At 45.0% G+C, this 23879-nt stretch overlaps 1 protein-coding gene across 1 annotated transcript in view; it reads left to right on the forward strand.

Annotated features, from left to right (window-relative positions):
* EML6 (EMAP like 6) overlaps positions 1-23879 on the forward strand; it is an 87951-nt gene that overhangs the window by 60946 nt on the left and 3126 nt on the right. The window contains exons 22-44 of the mRNA XM_039717142.1: positions 82-223; positions 1236-1388; positions 1636-1767; positions 2609-2697; positions 3321-3497; positions 3591-3792; positions 3987-4113; positions 10931-10945; positions 12176-12184; positions 13213-13291; positions 14269-14398; positions 14840-14938; positions 16087-16107; positions 16455-16628; positions 17290-17498; positions 17958-18115; positions 18725-18839; positions 19268-19456; positions 20440-20612; positions 21328-21490; positions 21990-22093; positions 23131-23284; positions 23517-23617. Of these exons, the coding sequence (XP_039573076.1) occupies positions 82-223; positions 1236-1388; positions 1636-1767; positions 2609-2697; positions 3321-3497; positions 3591-3792; positions 3987-4113; positions 10931-10945; positions 12176-12184; positions 13213-13291; positions 14269-14398; positions 14840-14938; positions 16087-16107; positions 16455-16628; positions 17290-17498; positions 17958-18115; positions 18725-18839; positions 19268-19456; positions 20440-20612; positions 21328-21490; positions 21990-22093; positions 23131-23284; positions 23517-23617 (2915 nt within the window). The remainder of the gene's footprint in view (positions 1-81; positions 224-1235; positions 1389-1635; positions 1768-2608; positions 2698-3320; positions 3498-3590; positions 3793-3986; positions 4114-10930; positions 10946-12175; positions 12185-13212; positions 13292-14268; positions 14399-14839; positions 14939-16086; positions 16108-16454; positions 16629-17289; positions 17499-17957; positions 18116-18724; positions 18840-19267; positions 19457-20439; positions 20613-21327; positions 21491-21989; positions 22094-23130; positions 23285-23516; positions 23618-23879) is intronic.

Consider the following 23879-nt stretch of genomic DNA (forward strand, 5'->3'; position numbering starts at 1 on the left):
CAAATAAGGCAGGGCAAGCTTAGAACCTATTACACAGCCCCAGAGGCATTATTTCCTCTTGTGTGGAATGCTTTCCTGCAGGGCCATATGGAGGGAGAAGTGTGGGGCCTGGCAGCTCATCCTCTCCTGCCCGTGTGCGCCACGGTGAGCGACGACAAAACGCTGCGCATCTGGGAGCTCTCGTCACAGCACCGCATGCTAGCAGTGAGGAAGCTCAAAAAAGGTAACTCTGCCTTTGCCTGGGCAGCCATGGATCCTCTGCTTCTGGAGCAGCTCCCTCTCTGCTTTCAGGGCACATCACGGGCGTTAATTGGGTAGGCAAAGGACACAGTCGTTAAGAAATTGGGAGCACAGGAAATAAATTGTCTTTGGCATGTGTCAAGTCATTGCAAAGGGAAGGAGGAAAAAGGACTGTAATCTATTGTAATGAATAATAATAAAATGAACTTCAGTCTCTTTTTTCCCAATATCAAGGGGAATGAGTTGACCTCAGAATCACTTTCCTCCCTAGGAATACTTAAGGCCGCTACATTGCTGACATAAAAGAATTTCCTTATAAAGACAAAAGCACAATTTCCTGCATGATGAGCACAGTTGTCTTTGCCTGTCAATATGAGCTTTACCTGTTAAACCAGCTTTTCTAAAATTAACACATTTCCTCTCCTCTGTATAAAATTAGATAAGCTGTATTGAAATGCTGCCTCCTCAAAATCACTCTTATTTTATTAATTCGTTGACATCCCTCAGGAAATTTTAAACTGTTCATTTTCAGTGACAGGAACAAGTACAGGAACTCTTAACTGGCTAGGGGAAAACAAAGTTAAATGTTTTGGAGAGGTGAACTTGGGAATAGTTGAGGATAGCTGTAGGAGAGTATGTCAGAATAATGCTGAGTCAGGGGTACATTGCCCTTTGTGAATCTTTGAGTTTTCTATCCAGATTTCCTTTCTGTATGTGTTTTGGGGATTTTGTTTTATTTCTGCCATTGATGTGTTTAGAATGAGGCTGGAAGGTGATGTTTGCATATAAACCTGTTTGAAAAGGTTTCAGTCATTGTTGTCAACCCTGTAATGAAGCATCCATCATACTCCTCCCTAACATATTTTTTCAAGATATAGCAAATGTGTTTCAAAACGACATACTTGAAGTAGAAACGTTTCAGTTGCAGTTCATTGACGGTTTTCTCAGTCCCAGCTTTTCAAGTTTGACAGGCTCGTTTCCGTGTGCCCCCGCAGGCGGGCGCTGCTGTGCCTTTTCTCCGGACGGGAAAGCCCTGGCGGTGGGGCTGAACGACGGCAGCTTCCTGGTGGTGAACGCTGACACTGTGGAGGACATGGTCTCTTTCCACCACAGGAAGGAGATGATCTCGGATATAAAGTTTTCACGAGGTACAACCAGGTGATAAGGTGGAAGAGGGGTGTTTATCTTGCAGTTTGTTCCTCTTGTCTAGGCAAGGTTGAATGTCCCAGAGGAACACAGGCTTGGTGTGTGCTCCATGCATTAAATACTTCACAATTCCATGTGGCTGCAGTAGAACAGGTCCACCCCTGCCTGGTGAATTCCCTGCAGTGGTGAAAAGCACACCAGTATCAGTTAGATTGACCCTTTAATAACCTGGGTGTCTCCTCCTTACAGAATCAGGAAAGTACCTGGCCGTGGCTTCCCACGATAACTTTGTCGATATTTACAACGTCCTTACCAGCAAAAGGGTTGGCATTTGCAAAGGTGCCTCCAGCTACATCACCCACATCGACTGGGACTCCAGAGGTGAGGTGTTGGCCAGAGATACACACTGGAAATGCCTGTAAAATGGAATATCAGGAACCTATTCCCCTCCAGTTATTGAGATAACCACTGATGCAGATGCTTTTTCCCCATGGAGCACTGTATGGATCCAGTGCAATTACATTTGTTGATGTCCAATTTCCTTTCCTTGCTGAGCTCTGCATGGCAATCCCTGCAAGAAGCTAGAGCCTGATGGTCCCATCTAATTAAGTCCAGCATGATTCATAATGAGCTCCTGCCAGTGAGCTTTCCCAGAGCAGATGTGATCTGTGTGGGACAACCTCTGTGCCTGGGCTCTGTCCCTGCTGCTGGCCACCCCAAAACTTGGTGTGAGCCAGGGGCAGCAACACCACAGCATCTCCATGGGCACAGCAAACTTCCCTTCCCAGGACAGCTCAGAGTGGAGCTGGCTGTGCCAGTGGGGCAGTGCAGAAGGGATGGGAGCTGGCAAAGGTTCCACTTTGGGCAAAGCTGCCTTGTAAAATTATTAGGAAGTTAATAGTACATGCATTTATTTTTGACTTCCATTAGTGTGATGGTGAAATACAAGCAAAATATTCCCTATCAGCAGAAATTGATTTGCTGTGCAACAACAACTTCTTAAGGATATTGGATGGTATTTAAAATATTACTTCTGCATTAAATCAAAATATAGGACCCTTACAAGAGTGATTTTGAGCATCTGTGTTACTTTGGCTATGAATAACTCTCTAGAGGATAATTTTTTAGTTTACCCCCAGAAATCTCTTCGCTCAATGAAAGAAAGTTCGTAATAGTCATAATAATTATTAAGATTCATAACAAACTCTCCTTTTGTACCCAGGAAAGCTATTGCAAGTGAATTCTGGTGCCAAAGAACAACTATTTTTTGAAGCACCAAGGGGGAAAAGACATATTATAAGAATTGCTGAGGTATGAATTGTGGGCTGGATTATTTTTACTGTGAAAGTTAATTTAAAATATTGTCTTCAAATGATGTATTTTTTTCATTTTATAAGGCTTTATTTACAATGGTTAGAATTATAATTATTTAGTAATTCTGCACTGTCTTTCCTAGGATTTGTAAATGGCAGAATGTGCAGGTTTCTGCTTGTATCTCTAAATTTATTCTTGTTTATTTGCTAGCAGCCATTTGCCATAATCCCCTTCTCAAAGCCACCTGTTTTCTGTGTAACCAGTTGCACATGGGCTGTAAGCCACCTTCAAACAGCAGGACCTGGCTCTTCATGAAGCTGATTATTTGTGACGTGTAATTCTACATGACCACAAAATTGCCAATGTTTAACGCCTCAAAAAATCTTCAGGGAGATTTGTATCCAAATCATGCTCTGCCTTGGAAAAATGAGAATGTTTAAAGTCTTAAGCTTTTTGATGAAGATACACAATTTGTATTAATGAGCTGGAACAGCTCAGTTTCGTAAGAACTAAAAGTATTAAAGTAAAAATATCAAACATACAAAACTATACACATGAAACTAGTGTGTATTTGGTATGTTTCAAGTAAGAAGCCTTCTCTGGGGGAATTTTGCTTGCAGATAGAGAAGATTGAATGGGACACCTGGACATGTGTGCTCGGTCCCACCTGTGAGGGCATCTGGCCCATGCACAGCGACGTCACCGTTGTCAACGCGGCCAGTCTCACAAAGGACAGAACCCTCTTGGCCACAGGAGATGATTTTGGCTTTGTGAAGCTCTTTTCCTACCCGGTGAAGGTAAGAAGTGTTCATCTCACTGATGGGAAAGGGAAAGAAGGAAGGAGCTGTTCCTGGGTGCCAGGCTGCCAGTGGGGACTCTCTGTGCTGCAGGGCCAGCATGCCAGGTTCAAGAAGTACGTGGGGCACAGTGCCCAGGTGACCAACGTGCAGTGGCTGCACAACGACTCCGTGCTCCTCACCGTGGGCGGCGCCGACACCGCCCTCATGATCTGGACCAGGGAGTTCCTGGGCATCCAGGAGAGCAAGCTGGTGGACAGTGAAGAATCAGACACAGATGCAGAGGAAGATGGAGGTAAAGAGGATTTTATTTAGTCTGCCTTGCCTCAGTCATAGATTGACACAGGCTTTGCTAAATTTCAGTATAAGGAGAGCTTGGTAGGATTTGTTTCCTTCCTTTCATTGTTGAAAGTGAAGTTCTTCTTGTTCTCTACTGTCCCACTATGCAAAAAGGGTGGTTTGTTTTAGTCTATGTTTTATTTTTCTAAGGTTATGACAGTGATGTTGCAAGAGAAAAAGCAATTGACTACACCACTAAGATCTATGCAGTGAGCATCCGAGAAATGGAAGGCACAAAACCCCATCAGCAGCTGAAGGAGGTTTCGGTGGAAGAGAGGTATGTCCCACAAAGGCTTTTGCTTCCAAGTGTGTCCTTTTGCAGATCTCTTTTCATTCAACTAAAATTAGTCCTTAGAAATAAGACAGGAATTTTAGAATTCAGCAGATGACATTTAAAATGGTGTTCACAGAGTACAACGTGTTAATGTGATGGAGAAAAACACGTGTATAACACATCTCTGAGTGTCGTGTTCTCTTTTGCCATTCACATGAGCATTTATATTCTCTCCTAACCAGTTTGTATCTGCAGCAGAGCACTTGTGGTAGTGGTAAGCTTGTAAATATTTTGTGGTTAAGGCTTTGGGTGGTGCTTTTATTAAAAGATTTTCAGTCACTTGTAATTGTGTTGGGTTGTCACTGTTGAAGCTGGAATTTCCCATGGCACACGCTGGCCTTAGGCTGAAATACTATTAAAAAAAAATTAGCTGGGAGGGGAACAGTGTTGGAGAGGAGAGCAAAGAAAAGAGGTGAGAGCTAAGAACAGAGGGTGAGTCCAGTGAAACACAGACCTAAAGGAGGGAGTGCTAAAATCTGATGGGACAGAATAGGAGCATCTATAACCAGTAAAGCAATTCCCCCTCAAAATCTGGAGCAGTAAATCCCTACCTGTGAATCCAGCTGGTGACTCAGCTGTGAATCCATTTTGTCCCTTTTGATAGAGTATTTTCTTAGAAATGATCATTCTTTTATCAGGAGTTTCCCTGCTCTTGCCCCCCACTGGGCACTGACACAAAGGACTGCTGTGGGTTAATCCACAGAAGGAATTTGAGCTTAGTTCTGTTGTTGCAAGAGACAAAATGGAGTTAATAATAGTTCCTAATCTCATGTAGGCCTTGGGAAAAAAGTTTCTGTCTTTAAAGCTCTCAAAGAATGCAGTGCTGAACATGTTGAACAGAAAGTAATTAATCATTTTTTGCTCAGTAATTGTGCGAACAGGAGAATTGAGTGTGAAATGTGGGGTATGAACAATGAGAAGAAAAATGTTGGACCCATTTTTTTTCATCACAATGTTTTAACAGTACCATGCAGGAGGAGGATCAGTGATTTTTACAGTAAAATATTGGACCATAACCTTCTCTTTTTCCATTTCTTTTAAGAATATCTCTTTTCTTCAAATAAAGAATTTGTTTCTCCATCTTTCTACAAAAAGGCATAGTGTATCATCTGGCAAACATAAATGTTTGCAAATTGAGTTTAAAAAAGGAAAATTATTATTTGATTTTGGGCGAGTTGCTAAATTGTTACAGGAATAATAAGTGGCATTGGTACAGATGTTTTGCACCAGAAATCCTTGTACTGTCCAGCTGTTTTATTCTGTTATGATGATGCTGTGTTATCAACAGTTTTGTACTTTGTGTTAGTCTAGGATAAAGATTGTTACAGGAATAATAAGTGGCATTGGAACAGATGTTTTGCACCAGAAATCCTTGTATTGTCCAGCTGTTTTCTGTTATGATGATGCTGTGTTATCAACAGTTTTGTACTTTGTGTTAGTCTAGGATAAAAATAAACCCTTGTCACTGTCCTTCCCATCTTTTCTGCTGGAGAGTCACAGCTCTTACACATATTTTTATCTCCTTTTTGAATTACAGCTGCTTCAGTACAATCACACCTTTGGTATTTGGAATTTGCTGTTTTGATCAACCTGACAACAAATCTCGTGATTTTCATATGTCACTTGTTAAGCAAAGATCAATTCACTTTCCTGTCTTCAAGGGATTAATATAAATAGTGAGAACTTACAGTGAAATAATCAGAAGTGGCAACTTCGTGGCAAAATGTCAACATTTTTCCACATGCTTTCTATGCTTTTCTGAGGGTGTTGTGAGTGGATAGGGCCTCGAGCTGTGCAAGGTGCTGGGGTTTGGGTGCACTAAGACAGGATTCATGTGTTGGCTGCTGCAAGACTGCAGTTCCTGGTCACAGTGGGACAGTATGGGCACAATCCCTGCAGAACCTTGGCACTCCCAGTTGTGAGTGCCTCAGGCTAAAGCTGACTTCTCTCAGAAGTTATATAAAATATGAGGGAAGCTTTGCAGCTGTGTCAAATTCCATCTTTTCAGAGAACACAAAAGAATGTAGCAGCTGGAAGAGGGTTTGTATGCCCATGACAAACTTCTGAAATCCCTGGCCTGACTTTTCTTTGCACCTGCAGGGGTCCAAAGTGAGAGTTGATCAATCCAGGTGAAATGGGAGGTCTGCAAGTACTCAGCTGTCTGTGTGGAGGGAAATCCTAAATGTTCAGGGAAATCTAAGGCCAAGTCAGCTGGCCTTGAGGCTGTGGAGTGTTGAAATCTCTGTGCACAGGGCTGAGTGAAGAGGCAGCAAGGAATACTGGAGGCAGCTCCCAAAGCTTTAGATTTTCTGCCAAAGACACAGCTGGAGTAGCTCTCCCAGCCCCTCCAGGTTTGAAGGGAACCCAGAGGATGTGTTCCATTCTCTTTCAGGCAGGTGTGTGGGGAAACCTGGTAGGCTTTTGAGGAGGAAGTTTTTCTGGGGGAAATATTCCAGGTCTTTCCTTTTGTGATTGTGCCATATGTCTGTCTGAAGACCCCAGTGATTGTGCACTTAATGGCTCTTGTGCACTGAATATTCTGGCATTGGTAACTTACTGTCACTCACTGTCCACGTGCTGAAAACCATGGGACAAACTGGGAGGCTGCTTAGAACAGAAACTGGGAGTAAATCCCAAGGCCTGGAAAACTTCTGGCCCACTTCACTGCAATATCTTGTGAGGGTCTTGGAGTGTCCCCCTTGCTGTATTTTCATTGTGGCTTTGAGAAAGGGAAAATAATGAAGGTGGAGCAAGAAGAAACTCATAATTAGGCAAGTTTAAATTAAGGAAAGGGATAGAAAAGAGCAAGTTTCTGGCTTAAGCAAGAAGTAGGAATAGCTGGGGCTGCTTGTGTGAGCTGCTCCTTGGGGGCAATGACTCAGAGCTCACTGGGGTTTTTTCTTTTAAAAGTCATATTTAGAGGGTAAACTGTTGCTGAAGTTACTTTCCAGCTTACGAAATCAAACACGTTTAGAGGTGCTATGTGGCACCTACAAGACACATCCATCTGTTTAATCCTTCTGTTTGCTGGAATACACTTGCAGGACTCTGTGCTTCTCTAATAGAAAGTGGTGAATCTGAAAACCTCCAGGTACATAATTTCTCTAGAAGTAACAAATAATTGTTCTATTCAGAGGAGTTTGATCTTGGGAACAGTGATGGGACTCCTCAGAAGGTTGCAAGTGTAGGGTTGGGAGCTGAACTGTACAGTGATTAGTATAAACTTAGGAGTAATAATAACATTTTCCCTTAGAAAAGAAAATGAGAGCCCTTGATGAAATTTATTTTTCCTGTCTAACTCAAATGTAATTAAAATAATCATGATTCTGCAAATATCTTGGAGGACTGGAGAAGTCACATGATAGATTTAACTTGCAGGATTTGAATCAAATCATGGCTGGTATTTTTGGGGGGATCCAACATTTCCTGTCTCCATCAGCAGCTCCAGCTTTAGGGACAGCAAAGTGACAGGAGAGCTGTTGCTGAGGCAGTTTTAAAATGTCTTGCAGTTGTATTGGTGCGTTTGGTTAAGATCATTAATTGATTGTTGTTTCTCTCTCCTCTCCCCGACCTTGTTGTTTTCTTCTCCCCTTTCCGTGTGTTCCCTGCTGTCCCCCCACCCCCCTTGCCCCGTGTCCCCCTGTGCCCGTGGCTGGTCCCTGGCCGTGCCCGTGCTCAGGAGCGCGGTGCCCTCGAGAGGGGCCGCGGGAGCCGCCTCGCGGGCTGGGAGCTCCCAGGGCAGGGCTCCCGCTCCTCGGGACCCCCTGGCCTCTGCTGGGACTGTCCCACACCATCCAGGACAATTGTAAGCTCTGCTGTGTGCCACAGAAGAATTGTGCTGTTTCACAAAAGGGCCGGTTTTTGAACTGGGACCATTTAAACCAAGAATTGATACGATGAGAAGTAGCACGAGCTTGTTGATGCCTGTTACTAATCTCAAAGGCAAAGAGACCTGTTTGCATTTGGCCTCCTACTAACCCCTAACACACGCCCTGCATCTGCAGCTCTCCTGTAGCTCAATTTGCATGACTCCCCATTAACCTGGTGATGAGAGCTCCTCCAAAGCAGGTGGAATGTGTAGAAAACAAGAAGCAGCATTAGCATGTTTGTCTGGTTTTCCATTTTCTCAGCATCCTGGCTTGTCTCCTTCTCCATGAATTGCCCACCTCAGAGCCTGGTCTCTGTCGTGGTGTTTGCCTCACGTGTAATCAAGTGTCCTGATAAAGGTGAAAAGTTAAAAGTTGAATTTTCTCTCTTCAAATGTTACTCTTTAAATTATTGATTTCTTTAAAACAACATGAGTTAACTTACATAAGCTTCCCAAATAGCCCCCACAAGCCTTGCACCATGAAGTGAATTATTAGATTTGTGGTTACAGCCTTGGTTCCTGCACCTTTACACACACGTCTCTGGGTGCAGTGCAAAAGCTCTGAGTGTGAATCTGTGTTGTATTTATGTGTAGGTGGGGACTATTCAATATATGTCTAAAAAAATACATCCTTGGGGTGGAGAAAATTACCTTGGGCTTATTCCTGCAGAAAGCCCCTCTCTGAGAATGAGGACCATCATTTGGAATATTCACTTTTACTTTCTCAACAGCATTATGTCAAGTTAATGCACCCTAAATGCATTTGACAGCCTGCTGGTTTCATCCCATTTGTCCCCAAGGCTTGTACACATTGTGACGGGTATTTGTCAGTCCCTGCCAAGCAGCTGAACTCAGAGTCAATCTCACTGCTCCCACAGGTCAGCACCGAGCTGGCTCAAAGGTCTGTGTTTGTGTGACACTTGGGGGAGTGGAACTGAGGGATGCCAGCATTGCCACTCCTTCCCAACACGTCTCTCTGAGCCTGAGTGCTCTCTGCCCTGAGGGTGCTGTGAAATACTCAGCTTTCCCCAGGGCTGTTGTGCAGGAGGTAGTCCAGGGCTGATGGAAAAGCCATGTTTCTCGTGTTCTGTCATGCAGAGGGAGGATCTGCTGTATATGATTGGTTCAGTGTTTGTGTTTGCACAGTACAGCTTCAAAACTTGCTGGAGCTTATGCAGGGAATGATGAAACAAATGGAAAAGACTCTGTTCCTTCAGGGTGTGAGGGACAGCAGGGCCAGTCTGGTACAGGAGCTGTTTAGGGAGCAGCTTCCCAAGGTGCTCAGAGCAAAGGCCTCAGGTTTCACTCCAGTGATTGCCCTCCTTACTAATTGCTGTAGTGCTCATTTCACTGGACACCGAGCTGGAATGACCTGGGAATGCAGTGACCAGCTGCCCTGACAGGCTGTGACAACAGCTGGCCCCACCATATGTGCTGCAGTACTTTGTGATTTTTTTTTTAAAGATTGCATCAGCATACATGTGAAATTCTAAATATTGTAACCATGTAAGGCTTTTTCAGTCCTTTAAAAATGTAATTTACCACTGATGTTTCTCTCTAGTTCTGTTTGAGCTTTGCTTTGATCTGCTGCATTTGAGAGCAGGGTATTTTCATGTTGAATCCTATTCATTTTGTTGTCTTATGATAGCTACAAAGTGTTAAGAAAAAGTAGCAGCAGGAAAAGTTGTATGTAAAACTCCTATGTGTGTTGGGATGGGAAAATCCAAGGCTTTAGAATTTACAAAATCTTTTAATCCCTTCTCTGGGAAGGGATTAAAAAAAGCTCAAGGAGTTCTGCAGCAGCTGGGGGCACTTGGGAGTGCCCTCCTGTCACTGGTGAAGGGCACAGCTAAAAGCTGCTTTTGCATTTTTTCTGAAATGAACAATATATTTTTTAAACCTTAGATTTTTGTTCTGTTGCCCAATCCAACCCTTTCCTCTCCTTGAACCTTGCTTTCTCTTCTCAAGAGCAGTCCTGCTCATGTTTGTGTAGATCCAAGTGTGTTCCCTCTCCAGCGTGCAGCCATGTACATCCATATCTGTCTCCCTTTTGGGCTTGAAGCTTTTCCCCACCCATTGCTGCTGGCTCAGCCTGTCACCTTCTTGGTTGCTGAAGAACTCCTGTCCATCTGTCCCTGCCCCAGACCTTGGTGTCCCTTTTGTGTGACGCTGTTTTGGAGTTCCCATGCTGTTCCTATTGGCCTTGGAGCAGAATGTGTTCTCCCCAGTTCATGCCTGCTGCAGTCAGCATCTCCAGCCAGACAGCAATTCTGTCCTGTGACCTGGAAACAGGAGCTGGTCATATCCCCCTCCCATAGCATTTATCATAACAGTTTTTGATCTGCCTTTTCTTTTGACCTTTGTTTTCCATCTACACAGATCTAGCTTTTTTTCCCTCCTGGTTTGGCCCTGCTCTCTAAGATCACATCTCTTTCTTCCCTCAAGGTCCCCCACTCTTCCAAAACCCATTCCCTCTTCCCCCCAGGCAGCTCTTGTTGTGTCCATCTGTTGTTCTCCATCCTGGTGCTGCTTGTTCACCCCACCCCTGATTTGGGCTTCTCTCCCCCGTGGCTGGAGGGGATGTTCACTCACATCTTTTCACATTTCTGCATGAAGGTGGTGCTAAGGTTTTGTCAGTTTGGATCTGGGCTTCTATCCCTGACTGACAGCTGCGTGTCCTCATGTGAGAACATCCTGGAGATTGCCATGAGTAACAGAAATCTTCTCTGCTGTATTCACAGTACCCAAGGAACTGAAACCCTCTAATATCTGACTGTCCTGTGTTTCCCAGAGCTCCTCCTTGCTGTACTACGATCTAAGCACATTTGTTTGAAATTGCTGCAAAGAAACCGTTAATGCTTGTGTTATGTTTTAACTTGCTTTCCTTTGGAGGCAGGGAATTGTCAAGTAAGTACTGGTGGGGAAGCCCAGCTGAGGCCTGGATTGCTGGGAATGTGCCATGCAGGTTGCACAGGTCCAGCAGGGCAAAGGGGTCTCATTTGCTACAGTGCGAATTTCTTGTTTGGCAGTGTCATCTTCTGTGTCAAAACAAACTAGATGTAGTCACAGGCTTGTGAAAAGTGAAATGACTTCTTACAATGTTTCAAATGTGCTGCTTTCCATTTGTTTTATTAAGGTGGTGATGAGGCAGTGAATGCACACGTGTGTGTATATATACATGGCTGTGTATATATGAATGCACACAACATCTGTGTTTGTGTGTGCTGTGAGTAGGTATCTATAAAAGTATTCTGTGTGTGGGTCTCCAAATTAAGCCTCATGCTTACAATCTGGTGACTATCAAGCATGTGACAGTGGTAGTGTTCTCTTGCTTTCATGAAGTATTTTGGCTTGCTCTTGTCATAAACTTTGATATTCCTAGCTAAAGAACTGTAGAAATGATCCAATTTGAAATAACACTAAAACAGAAAAAAACATGCAAGAAAACAATTATTTTCCTAAGTGTCAGTTTAGAGGCCCTCATAAATCTGGGCTGAAATGAAATAATGAATTTCTTTTGTAAGACCATTAAGTTTTGTAATAACTTCTCTGCCCCTTCCCTGCCGGTGACAGCACCGCTGCTCGGTCCCGCTCCACCCAGGGTCACCCCAGGGGACTTGAGTGAGCACTGAGGAAATAGAGGTACTTGTTCCCTGAGGACAAGGCAGGACAGGCTGTCCCGGGAGTGACTTGGCCTCCTCACAGCAATTGTGGGCTAAATTGCAGCTGAGCTGGGATAGAGAACAATCATCCATTGTGTGCAATCTCAGCACTGCCTAGGAAGCTGTCAACTTCCTACCAGTTCCCTCCCCGTCAGGCTCCTGAAAATAAACCAACCATGGAACCCCGTTCTGCTCTGGTGCAAAGTGTGCAGGAAGCTTGGATGTAGCTTCCCTTCCTCCTCCATGCTGCAGGACCTTTAGCTGCCAGGCTGCCCAGGGATGCTGGGTGCCACGTTTCCGGCTCTGTGCACTCTTTGGTTTCTGTTTTAGTTCTTGCTGGCATGCTTGGATAGCACGTGTTGTGCCCAGGGAATGACTGCTGCGCTCTGAAAGTGCTTGTGCATGAGTCTCGTGCTCAGAAGTGACTCCTAAACTCTATTAAGTTTCTTGCTTGGCTTTATTTGCTGCTTACAAGGGGATCAAGGTAACTCTTTCTCTCTCTTCGTGTCATGGGGTCACCTGCTGATGTGCTTGTTGGTCCTTGCTGTGCTTGAGACCTGGGTTAGGCTGGTTACTTCCAGCCTTGCTCTGTCTCAGAGCTCAGCTTGTCCTGCTGCTCATCCCACAGGGCTCAGTGCCCACTGTGCCTTTAATACCTTCCATGAAAAATCCAGCTCCAGAAAAAGCAGCTCCCTATACACAAAAGGGATTTCGTTCTTCTCCCATTATTTTTTTGCAAAATGGGAATTACTGGTAGTTACGGTCTTAGGACAGGAACAAATTCCACAGCATGTGGAATGTAATAGCAAGGTCATGTTTTTCTGGAATCATAAGCTCTGGGAATGCTTTCCACATGCTCTCCTTAGCTCTGTCCCTCTTTTCCCAGCAGGATCAACATCAGCAGCAGAGGTTATCTGGCCTTACAGACCATTTGCACACATCAGATTTTGTCTCAGCCTGTGTTCTGCATTTGTCTCTTTATCTACTTTTAGCAGCTATAATTATATAAAATAGCTTTGCTGGCCTCAATCTCCCAAATTCCCTTGGATGAATGACTTGTACATTTAAATGCAACCATTTTATCTTTAATATGATTCTGAGAAGATTTTATTGAGGCCATGTCAAGGTTTTGGGATGGGGTTTCTCAGAAGAAGCAAGGCTGGGCAGAAGTCAACTGCCAGCTGCAGAAATTACTTCAGATAATTTCTGAAAGCACCAATTTGCCATCATTTCATATTCAAGGATTTTTCCATGGATTTAAATCATTATGGTTTGGGGTCTTTTGGATGGTGTAAGGTTGTGTGTTCTGCCACTCATCCATGAAGTCTACATCAATGTTTCTGCACTTTCTATCAAAAAAGTGCAGGATTTTAATCAGTTTATTGTGCAACTCTGAAAAAAGCTCATACAGGGGCAACTGTCCATTTGCTGCTCACACATGCTGTGGGTTTTGAAGGTTGTGTTTAACTTTCAAATATATCAATTGTCTCCTTTTTTAAATGTTCTTTTCAGGCCACCCGTGAGCAGAGCTGCTCCTCAGCCTGAGAAACTGCAAAAGAACAATGTCAACAAAAAAAAGAAATTGGTTGAGGTCAGAATTCATATCTTTTCTATTTCTTTGAAAGTAACATGTGGTGGGTGAAATCCATCCCTGTTTTGTCTCTCAGTGAAGGGCAGGTACAATCAGAGTATGTGCATTCCCACACTCCCTGCTCCATCCCAAGGGAAATACATCCAGAACCAGCACTTTGGCCCAGGAAAAATCCTCTGTGGGATTTTGAATGATGGGATTTGCTCATTGACTTTGGAACTTCCCTTTCTCCCCAAACAACTTGTTTGAATTCCCACATAACAGGCAGAACCAGGAATATTCTGTGACCTGTGTGGACCATTTGCAACACTTGGTCTCTGGCTAATTGGAATTGTTCCCAGTGAGCTGTGATTGTGATTGGGACAGTCATTAAGTTGGGCTTCAGGGCTCCCAGGCAGCTCTAACAACAATCCACTGACCATCCTGGGTTCCTGGAGGAAATTTCCTTGGCAGCTGCTTGCTGTAAGCTGCAATTGCACCTCTGATTAATGTCTTAATTACAGAGTTACTTATAGCTTGCCCTGGCTTCCTCTAAGGACTTTAAGGTCAGAATTTGGTCTGTGGAAATTTGGTAGTTCATGAGAGTGATTTTTGAAAACTGCAGATAGTTTCTTTAAAATATCTGACACCCTATATAAACTGTGATGGGAAGAGCAATAAAATCCAACCTGTTCTGTGAGTTGTATCTGTTTGGAATGGAGGCTCACAGAACCAGGACATTTATAGCCCTCTGAATAATTAAAAATAAAATAAGTGCAGTGCTTTAGTTGACCAATTAAATGTTGTTGATAGCCTCTGATAATGTTATGCCTCAATAAATGAGCAGAGTGGGGATAACTAATTATTGTTTTGTTATTCTATTGCCTCTACAAGATATTTATACTTACGTAATTTATAATTGTCCTTAAGTGGTCCAGGCTCTGAAATCTTGTTTTTTCTTCCATTTCACTCTTGTTCTTTTTGTTTTCCTGGAGCAGGAGCTGGCTTTAGACCACGTGTTTGGATACAGAGGATTCGACTGTCGCAACAACCTCCATTACCTGAACGATGGTGCTGACATCATTTTCCACACAGCTGCAGCAGGCATTGTCCAAAACCTCTCCACTGGTAATTCCACTTAAAAAAATACTTGGAGATAAAATAGCTTTATAAGGAAAATATTTTTGATCAGAAGTCTGAACTTTCCCACATTTTGCATCTTGATAAATAGCACAAACCCCCTGTAGGTGGCCTTTGGGGACTCCAGTCCTAGGACAGCCTGTGGGCTGGGACACAAGGATGGCCCCATCTGTCCTTTCTGGGCCCTTTCCCTTGGGAGGGCTTTGCTGATTCCCTGGATATATAGATAATTTCCCAGACACTGCTTTTGTACCCACCTCTGTGTGTTGATGGTCGTGTCCATAGTGCATTTGGGAACGGTGCCTGGGAATGGGAGCAGGGCAGCCTCAGTGCCCCTGATCCCCTGCAGAGTTGTAACCAGCTCCCAAATAGTCTGTGGTGGCTCTTCCTCGGTCCTGTGTGACTGAAATCCTGTTTGGATGGCATTAGGAAGCCAGAGCTTCTACCTGGAGCACACTGATGACATCCTGTGCCTGACGGTGAACCAGCACCCCAAGTACAAGAACGTGGTGGCCACCAGCCAGATCGGTACGTGCCCCCCACAAAGCTGCCCTCAGTGTGCAGGGCACTGCTTCATTTGGGGCTTTTCTGGGGGGCAGTTTTACTGTTTGTTTGATTTGGGAGAAGTACTCAAGCTCCAGGGTTTTCTTACTGTTTCAATTCCGTCTCTGATTGTGAGTGATTGGATTTTAGAGTTAATTGTAATCATATTTCAGAAGGCAAACTTTGATAAACTGCCTAATCATCTCAGTAATCTGATTTATAGAGTTCCTTCTTTCCTTCCTGTGTCCAAGGCACTGTTTAGCAGTGAGAATACAATGAGCATAATTTTCTCTGCAGGAAGAGAGGAGCTGACAGAAAAGGCCAGAAACAGAGATCTCAGCAGAAGTTAGGGGACATATCAGGGGACAGCTGAGAAACCACGTGTGTTTGTGTGTTTATTGTTTACATGGAGGGTCCTGCAGGAGCAAACATTGCATGGGGAATGCAGCATGAGCTGTCCCAAACCTTGAGAAGGATCTGCTGCCCCTCAGCCTAATGCTGATATAATTAACTTGCTGGAGAACGGGGTCAGAACATCTCCTCAGCCCACTCCAGAAGGAGAATGGAATCCATAACTTGGGGACAGGAGTCACTTAGCAGGGGGCAGGGAGTGGTAGTGATGAGCACAGTGACAAACACAAACCCTCTGCTGCCTGTCCTGAGCACAGTCACTGCAGCTGGAATGTGGAGGGAGCACCCAAAGCTGCACGTGGTGCCAGAGCTGCAAAACTGATTTCTGGGACATGGAAAAAGCTAAAGGCCCTTTTCCTAGGCCTCAGGAGATCAGTGCTTCTGAGTTTGATTTGCTACTTTGTATAACTAGAGATTCACTTCACTTTTGAATTTAATAATTTTTAAAACCTGCATGCCTGTAACATTTCTTTTAGATACCATTTTTAAAACTTAAAAGTACTAAATATTGTTGCAATATTTGTGTATAAAAGCCAATATACCCAAAAAAGTTCAACAATATTCCTGCTTGTTTTGTTGATTTAATCCATATCCATTTCCAAGTTTTTAATTTTGTTTTCCTTCTGGTGCTGATGCTGGCACTTCAGCACGAGTCACATGACTTATTTCACTTATTGTTTTCCCTTGGTGCTTCCTCATTTGCCATTGCTCTCACAATGCAGGTGACATGACAGAATTCCCAGGTAAGGCTGATTTGTTTGTGAATTTAGCACAGTCCTGTACGAGTTCCATGTTGCCTCGTTGTATCTGTGTGAACCATGGATACAAGTGAAACATCTGCAGGCAATTTCTTTTGCATGAGGCTCTTCATGAATGTTATGTTGTTCTTTTAGAACTTGTCTGACTTCATGGACTGCAGTGATCCCCCCCCTGTGTTTGATTTCTCTTTGTTTCCCAGTAGTGCTAATCTTCAAACAAATCTAAACCCCCAACTAATGTCTGTTCAGGTTAAATGTTCTTGGAAAAATGCCTGGTTTGCAGCGAAGCTTTCCAGAATTAATTCCCTTTCAATGCCCCTCTCTGCCCACAGGTACAACCCCCACAATTCATATCTGGGATGCCATGAGCAAGCAAACCCTTTCCATGCTGCGCTGCTTCCACACCAAAGGCGTCAATTACGTGAACTTCAGTGCCACTGGCAAACTTCTGGTGTCAGTGGGAGTCGACCCAGAGCACACCATCACTGTCTGGAGGTGGCAAGAAGGTACAAACCAGGGGAAATCATGTTCCTGCAGCCTCACAGGGCTGTGCACAATGATTGGCTTTGCCTTTCAAGTCTTTGGAGTTTGTGTCCCCGCTCTGAGTATCCCAGTTAATCAGTTAAAGATGGCAAAGGGCTGAAAAATATGAACAGGAAGATAAGTTTTAAACACCTGTTGTAAGTGGAAATTAAGGAAAGAATTATGCTTAATGTAAAATTACGTGAAACTAAAGAAAATTATTCCTTTTCTTTCCTAAAACACTTCAAGTTCTCTGATGGAGATAGGCCTTTGGGAAGTAATTTCTAGAAAAGAATTATCTGTGGTGGAGGGGAGAGGAAAAGTGCCTCAGCTGGTGAGTGTATCCCTGTGCATTTTTCATCAGATGATAGCCAACATTTCTGTGTTATTTCACTGACCCAGGAGACAGATTTTGCTATGAAGGCCTTAAATCTGCATTTCCTAAATCTGTGGGATGCAAGCAGGGACTTTGGGAGCTGCATTAAGATGTTTGATATACTAAACAGTGTTGGGATTTGCGGCTTTCAGCATCTGGGGCACAGAGCTCTAATCCAATACCAGCTCCATTTATTTGATAAAATCATATCAGAGCTTAATTTCTCAGGTGAATTCAGCATTGTTTTCATCCTTTCCTCATTAAACCAGGGGCCAAAGTTGCCAGCAGAGGAGGACACCTGGAGAGGATCTTCGTTGTGGAGTTCCGCCCGGACTCCGACACTCAGTTCGTGTCCGTGGGGGTCAAGCACATGAAGTTCTGGACCTTGGCTGGCAGCGCTTTGCTCTACAAGAAGGGAGTCATTGGTTCCATGGAAGATGCCAAAATGCAAACCATGCTCTCTGTTGCCTTCGGAGCAGTGAGTTCAAATTACCTGCTGCAGGATTTTACATTACCTTTGTATTGAACCTGCAAGGGTCAGTTTTCTGTGCTGAAATCCAACCCAGTGATTGTTAGTGAAGTGTGGATTTAAAACCGGTGCACCTTGAGATCCTTCTCTGAATTTCCTGAGCACAGTTGGGTGAATGTCTTCTATTGAGCTCTGTGCACACCTACTGTCCTGGTTTTTTGTTTGTTTTGTTTTTTTTTTTACACTTTGCTGGTTATTTATCTGTTTAACTTAAACTTGATCTGTTATTTTATGTATAATTTTTTCTGCTAAGGGTATTTGGTGTGATACATACCGATGATACCACCAATGGTGACAATCCAGTGTGGCAGTTAAGGACTTTTAAGTTTCATTTAAAGAATTTTACTCGAAGCTGAACAAAAATGCTGAGCTGTCTGTTGTATCAGAGATTGCTGCTGTGTGTTGCAGAATAACCTCACGTTCACTGGTGCCATAAATGGAGATGTCTACGTGTGGAAGGATCATTTCCTGGTCAGGCTGGTGGCCAAGGCTCACACGGGACCCGTGTTCACCATGTACACGACTCTGCGGGACGGGCTCATCGTGACTGGCGGGAAGGAGAGGCCGTAAGACACAGGATCTTCCTCAAGTGCCAGCTCCTGGCTCGCTTGTGTGGTTTTTGTTTTCATTATTTATCCAGCACCCAGAGATAAATGGTCTCTGTGCTGTAACAGCTTCACTCAATTTTGTATAACCTGCCTGGGTGGCTCAGTAAGTGAAGGACTAAAGGAGGACACTTGAGGGTCACAGTGGCACATGTTATGTGGCAGAGAGACACTGAACCTCTTTGGAATTGTTCCAAACACCTGGATAAGCTCTTACTGCCTGAGCTCCTGCCATAAGTGGAGTTCTCTTCCTCTGTTAGTTCTGTCAAACTACACACAGCCTCTCCCAGTGGAGGTGCTGTGGTCTTTACCACAAGAAACAGATTTGCCGAGAAACAGAGATTTGAGATACGTGGCAAGAGAGCAGTTTGGTTTGTACAAATTATGGTGCTGTTTAAAACATGAAGTGTGAAAGCATTTAATTTTTTATTCTTTACTTCCCATTGCACCATAATAGCGATACAGAGTGGGGTTTGGGTCAATATATGTTTAGTGATTTAAGCAGAAAAATACTGCTGGGGTTTGCAGGTGTAAAGGAGCCATGCAGGTAACACCAGGCCTCCTTTGCAGCACGAAGGAGGGGGGAGCAGTGAAGCTGTGGGACCAGGAGATGAAGCGGTGCCGAGCGTTCCAGCTGGAGACCGGGCAGCTCATCGAGTGCGTGCGCTCCGTGTGCCGCGGCAAGGTGAGCAGCAGGGGAGGGCAGAGCTCAGTGCCTTGCCTGAACTGCTGCTGCTTCTTCACAGCCACAAACCCCCTGGGAGTTACTGACAGGCCGTGAGTCTCTGACGTGGAGCACAGTAGAAATAGCAGAGTCATTGACTTGCTGCAGTCACTGTGCACGGGTTTAAATCGTCGATGAGGAAGGAGCAGTGATGCTGCACAGGGTGGGACCTGTCCAGCCAAGCGCTCCAGGGATGGTCTCTGTTTCATTTTGCTCAGCAATCTGACACATTCCTTGGTAAAAACACCACTGAGGAATGCTGTTTTATATTTCCAGTCAAGTAGTCATTAACCAAGTACAAGCTTAATCTGTTTATGCTTTTCCCAAGTATTTGCCAAGGAAGCTCTGGCAGTTTAAACTGTTACACTGACCACCTCTCTCCACTCCAGGGGAAAATCTTAGTGGGAACAAAAGATGGAGAAATCCTTGAAGTAGGAGAAAAAAATGCTGCTTCAAACTTGTTAATTGACTGTCACATGGAAGGGGAAATCTGGGGCTTGGCAACTCACCCCTCCAAAGACATATTTATCTCTGCAAGCAATGATGGAACGGCCAGGATCTGGGACCTGTCGGACAAAGTGAGTACCGTGAGTGTAAAAGTGTGGGATTAAAAATGGGCATTTTATCCAAGCATCCATTTTTCCAGCTGTGCCTTTAGCAGCCCTGGAATGAGAGCAGGGTTTTGCCTCTGTCCTGAGCAGGTTTTGGTCATGTTTGGCACCAGCACTCCCAGAGGAATGCAGGAATTCACCAACACACCTGCTCATGGAGTGCCTCTTGTTGAGCATTGTATATTTTGATCCAAATCTGCAGGTTGGGGGATCAAGGAAGCATTTTAATTCCACATTGCCTGTGTGGGTGACACAGACTGTGCTGTCACACACACAGAGCCCCTGCCCCATCATTCTGCCTTCCTGGTAGGCACAGGCACTTCTCTCTTCTTCAGAACCTTCCTTTGGAACTCTGCATGTTGCCTCAGGGATTTTTCCAAGTAAAATTGACTAACAACAACCATTTTTAAAAACAACAAATAAAACATTTTTTAAAAAAAAACACCAAAAAGTTTTCAGCTCATTTTGGCCAGCATAAACCTTTTCGAAAGCTTGTTACCTGAGCTAACAGGAATAATTTTTAATGAGGAAAATTAATTTATTATGAATACAAGCAGCTAGGTGAAAATGCAAGAGCTTTCTAGGACATTTTCATATATCAAATGAAACGGGAAAGCTCTGTGCCAATCAGCAGTTGTTGAAGATGTCAAAGTCACCTTTGAAACAAGCTAGGAAATAGATTTTTCAGCTTGTTCTGCTAAATAGTCCTTTTTCTGGTGTGAAACTCGATGTCAGTCTGCAGAATAATGCAAACATGAAGCCCCCATCCAAATCACATCTCTATTTTGAAGTCTGCTTAGTGACATATGTCTGGTGGGATGTGAGTCTCGGTGTGACATTTCAGGTTTATGTTTAGAGGGAAACAGAGTGGATTTGTTTTTCATTAAGCAAGTTTGATCCTGTGTGTTTGGAAGCTGGGGAGGTGTGAGCCTGCTGCGTTGTCCCCGCAGAAGCTGGTGAACAAGGTGAGCCTGGGGCACCCCGCGCGCTGCGCCGCCTACAGCCCCGACGGAGAGATGGTGGCCATCGGCATGAGGAACGGAGAGTTCGTCGTCCTGCTGGTCAACAGCCTCAAGGTGTGGGGCAAGAAACGGGACAGGAAGTCTGCAATTCAGGACATCAGGTAGGAGGTGCTCCAAATACACAGCCCTGGCTCAAGGGAGTGGCCAGGGAGTGCCTGGTGGATTTGCAGAGGTTTTGTAAGTCTGTGTGTGTTGAAACCTGTGTGAGCTGGTGAAGGGCACTGTGGTGGTGCTTTAATTCAGTTACAGCCAACTGCAGAGCTGTAATTAGGGGATTCATTCTCCAAATTGCAGTTCCTGTTGCTGACTCCCAGAGGATTGGTGTCACTCTGCACACTGTGCTGTGGCTTTATGCGAGTGCAATATTAACATCATTTAACCACAAACAATGTAGAATGGAGTCATGGAATGGTCTGGGGTGGAAGGGACCTTAAAGCTCATCCAGTCCCACCCTTGCCATGGCAGGGACACCTTCCACTATCCCAGCTTGCTCCAAGCCCCATCCAACCTGGCCTTGGGCACTTCCAGTCGTGGGGCAGCCACAGCTCCTCGGGGACCCTGGGCCTGGACCTCACCACTCTCACAGGCAACAATTCCTTCCCAATATTCCATCTAACCCTGTCCTCTGTCAGAGATATCCTGAGTCTTCCTCTTCTCTTAAGCATCAAGTTTTGGTTTGGGTTCACTCTTGCTGTTGATAGAACATTTTTTGTGTTTTTCATTAAAAAAAGTTACTGTCACATCAGCATGAGAAGCAAAAGCAAATCTTGCACCAAAACAGCCAGTGCCATCCCCTCTCCATGTTGTATTGTCTAGGATCAGCCCAGATAACAGGTTCTTGGCAGTGGGCTCACAAGAACATACTGTGGATTTTTATGATCTCACTCAAGGCACAACCCTAAACCGAATTGGCTACTGCAAGGACATTGCCAGCTTTGTCATACAGATGGACTTCTCTGCAGACAGCAGGTACATCCAGGTATGTCTGGGAGAGCTGTCCCTGGGTGCTCGGGTTTGTTGGGCCACCATAACGAGCTGGAGGCTCGAGCTGTGCTAAGGGCCATGGAAGGGGTACAATGCTGAAAAAGAAATTGTGGATTATAACCATATGAAAGCCTTTCTCTTCCTCCCTGAGGCCGGGATGTGTGTGAGAGCTCAGCTGTTTTAATTAAATTGTTAATTTGAAGGGGTTTCCTTCAGAAATGTTTCTGATTCAGTAAAATTATGTTGAGATTAAGTAAAACATAGAAGTGAGGGAAAATCTGACAGCTCTGCATGTGAGCATCTCCTCCCATCATCATCCTGTAACATTGTTATTCCTTTATATGGCATGTGATGAATTCCAGATAATGAGGAAAAAAGAGAAATATTATCCTAGATGTTTAATTGCTGATAAAACCTGGTGAGACTGCTGGAAATCTTAAAGAAAATGATGTGTTTAAAGCAGAGTTTCCAGGTTTTTCCTTTGCCACTTTCAGGTATCCACAGGTGCCTACAAGCGTCAAGTTCACGAGGTGCCCCTGGGAAAGCAAATCACAGACCCTGCAGTCATAGAGAAAATCACCTGGGCCACGTGGACCAGGTAACACCCAAGGGGAGCGTGGGGCCAGCACGGGGATCGGGTCACAGAGCTGGGGGTGTGAATGCTGAGATGTCCCCAGGGCCTGGCAAACTGTGAGCCACCCCCAGGCTCTGCTTCCCCAGAGCTCCATCTGACACCCTGGGGTTTACACACAGCTGTGGCTGTAGTAATTAGTGCTGTTAATTACACCAGGGGCTGTCACAGAGTCACAGTGGCTCATTGCCACTCACTCCAGGCCCCTCACATGGCTCTGGGCCCCTCCAGGCAGCCTTGTCCCACATCAGCAAACAGCAGCAGCATGGAAGGCCTGGAAACGTGCACTGATTGTGTGAAAGAGTTGTGAGTGTCATTAAAATGTGTTTCCTGATGTGGATGAACACAGGATCTGCCCCCAGCATTGCAGAACTGTGGCTCTGCTCTTCCTGCAAGAAGTGGGACAGGCCAAAGGCAGAGCTGACAGTGGGTGAGAACCAGGCAGGGCTGGGAGAAGGTAAATGAGAATCCTCCTACTCTGACTGCTCTGCTGGCATAAAAATCTGCCCCAAATTCCCCATTTCAGAGCACTCTTGACAGCTGGTGGGAGGGGCAGATGCCTCTGGCAGTGACTCTGTGGGTCAATGATTACAGAGAGCTGAAGCCAGGGGCAGAACACCTATTTCTGAGAACAAGTGGACACAGGGCCAAGCATTTCCTCATTTGGGAACTCACAGCTAAGGGAACAGTGCAGTCAGAAATCCCAGGGGAAGGCTCATCGAGACCAGAGCTGCACAAGGTGCTGGTGTAGAATGAAGCCAGTGGTTTCATGGGAAATAAACCTAAGGATTCATGGATAGAGATTGCTTAAGAATCATGTAAAAATGATGTATTAGTGTGATGGTCTCCATGATGAGGTAGGGCAGTCATTTAGAAGGGACAATTTTATTTTAAATGCAGCAGTTTTTTATTACTGACCGGTGTTGGCTCAGCCCCCTGTGGAAGAGCAGCAGCAAGTTAAGTCTTATGGTCTAATGCATTTTATTTACCTTGATTGGGAACAGCATTCTTGGAGACGAAGTCATTGGGATCTGGCCACGAAATGCAGACAAAGCAGACGTCAACTGTGCCTGTGTGACCCACGCTGGCCTGAACATAGTGACAGGAGATGACTTCGGGCTGGTCAAGCTGTTTGACTTCCCATGCACAGAGAAATTTGTAAGTGCCTCTTTTATTTTGACCTGAGCAGCTTTTGCTTTCCCCAAACCCCTCAGCACTCGGTGTTACAGCACCCAACCAGCGTGGTCCATCCTCAGGAAGCTCTTACAGCTCCAAACAGCACGGTCCATCCACGGGCAGCTCCCAGGGAGTGAAAGGCCTTGGGGTCAGGGTGGCTGTGGGCACAGAGCTTTGCCTGGTGCCACCCCTGAGCTGCTGTCCCGTCCCACAGGCCAAACACAAGCGGTACTTCGGGCACTCGGCGCACGTCACCAACATCCGCTTCTCGCACGACGACAAGTTCGTGGTGAGCACCGGAGGGGACGACTGCAGGTAACGGGCTGGGACGGGGCAGCCACACACAGGGACAGAGCCAGGCACACACAGAGAAAGGGACACAAACACACGCGTGTGCACACGCACAGACACCACACAGCCACACCAACACAACGCATTGCACACACAAACACACGGCGCACACGCTGTGCACAAACACACACAGTGCACACGCATGGACACACAGTGTGCCCACACAGCAGACATGGGTACACACAGTGCACATGCATGGACACACAGTGCACACACACGGACACAC

The sequence above is a fragment of the Passer montanus genome, unplaced genomic scaffold (assembly GCF_014805655.1).
Source record: "Passer montanus isolate IOZ18808 unplaced genomic scaffold, ASM1480565v1 scaffold37, whole genome shotgun sequence".
Taxonomy (NCBI): domain Eukaryota; kingdom Metazoa; phylum Chordata; class Aves; order Passeriformes; family Passeridae; genus Passer; species Passer montanus.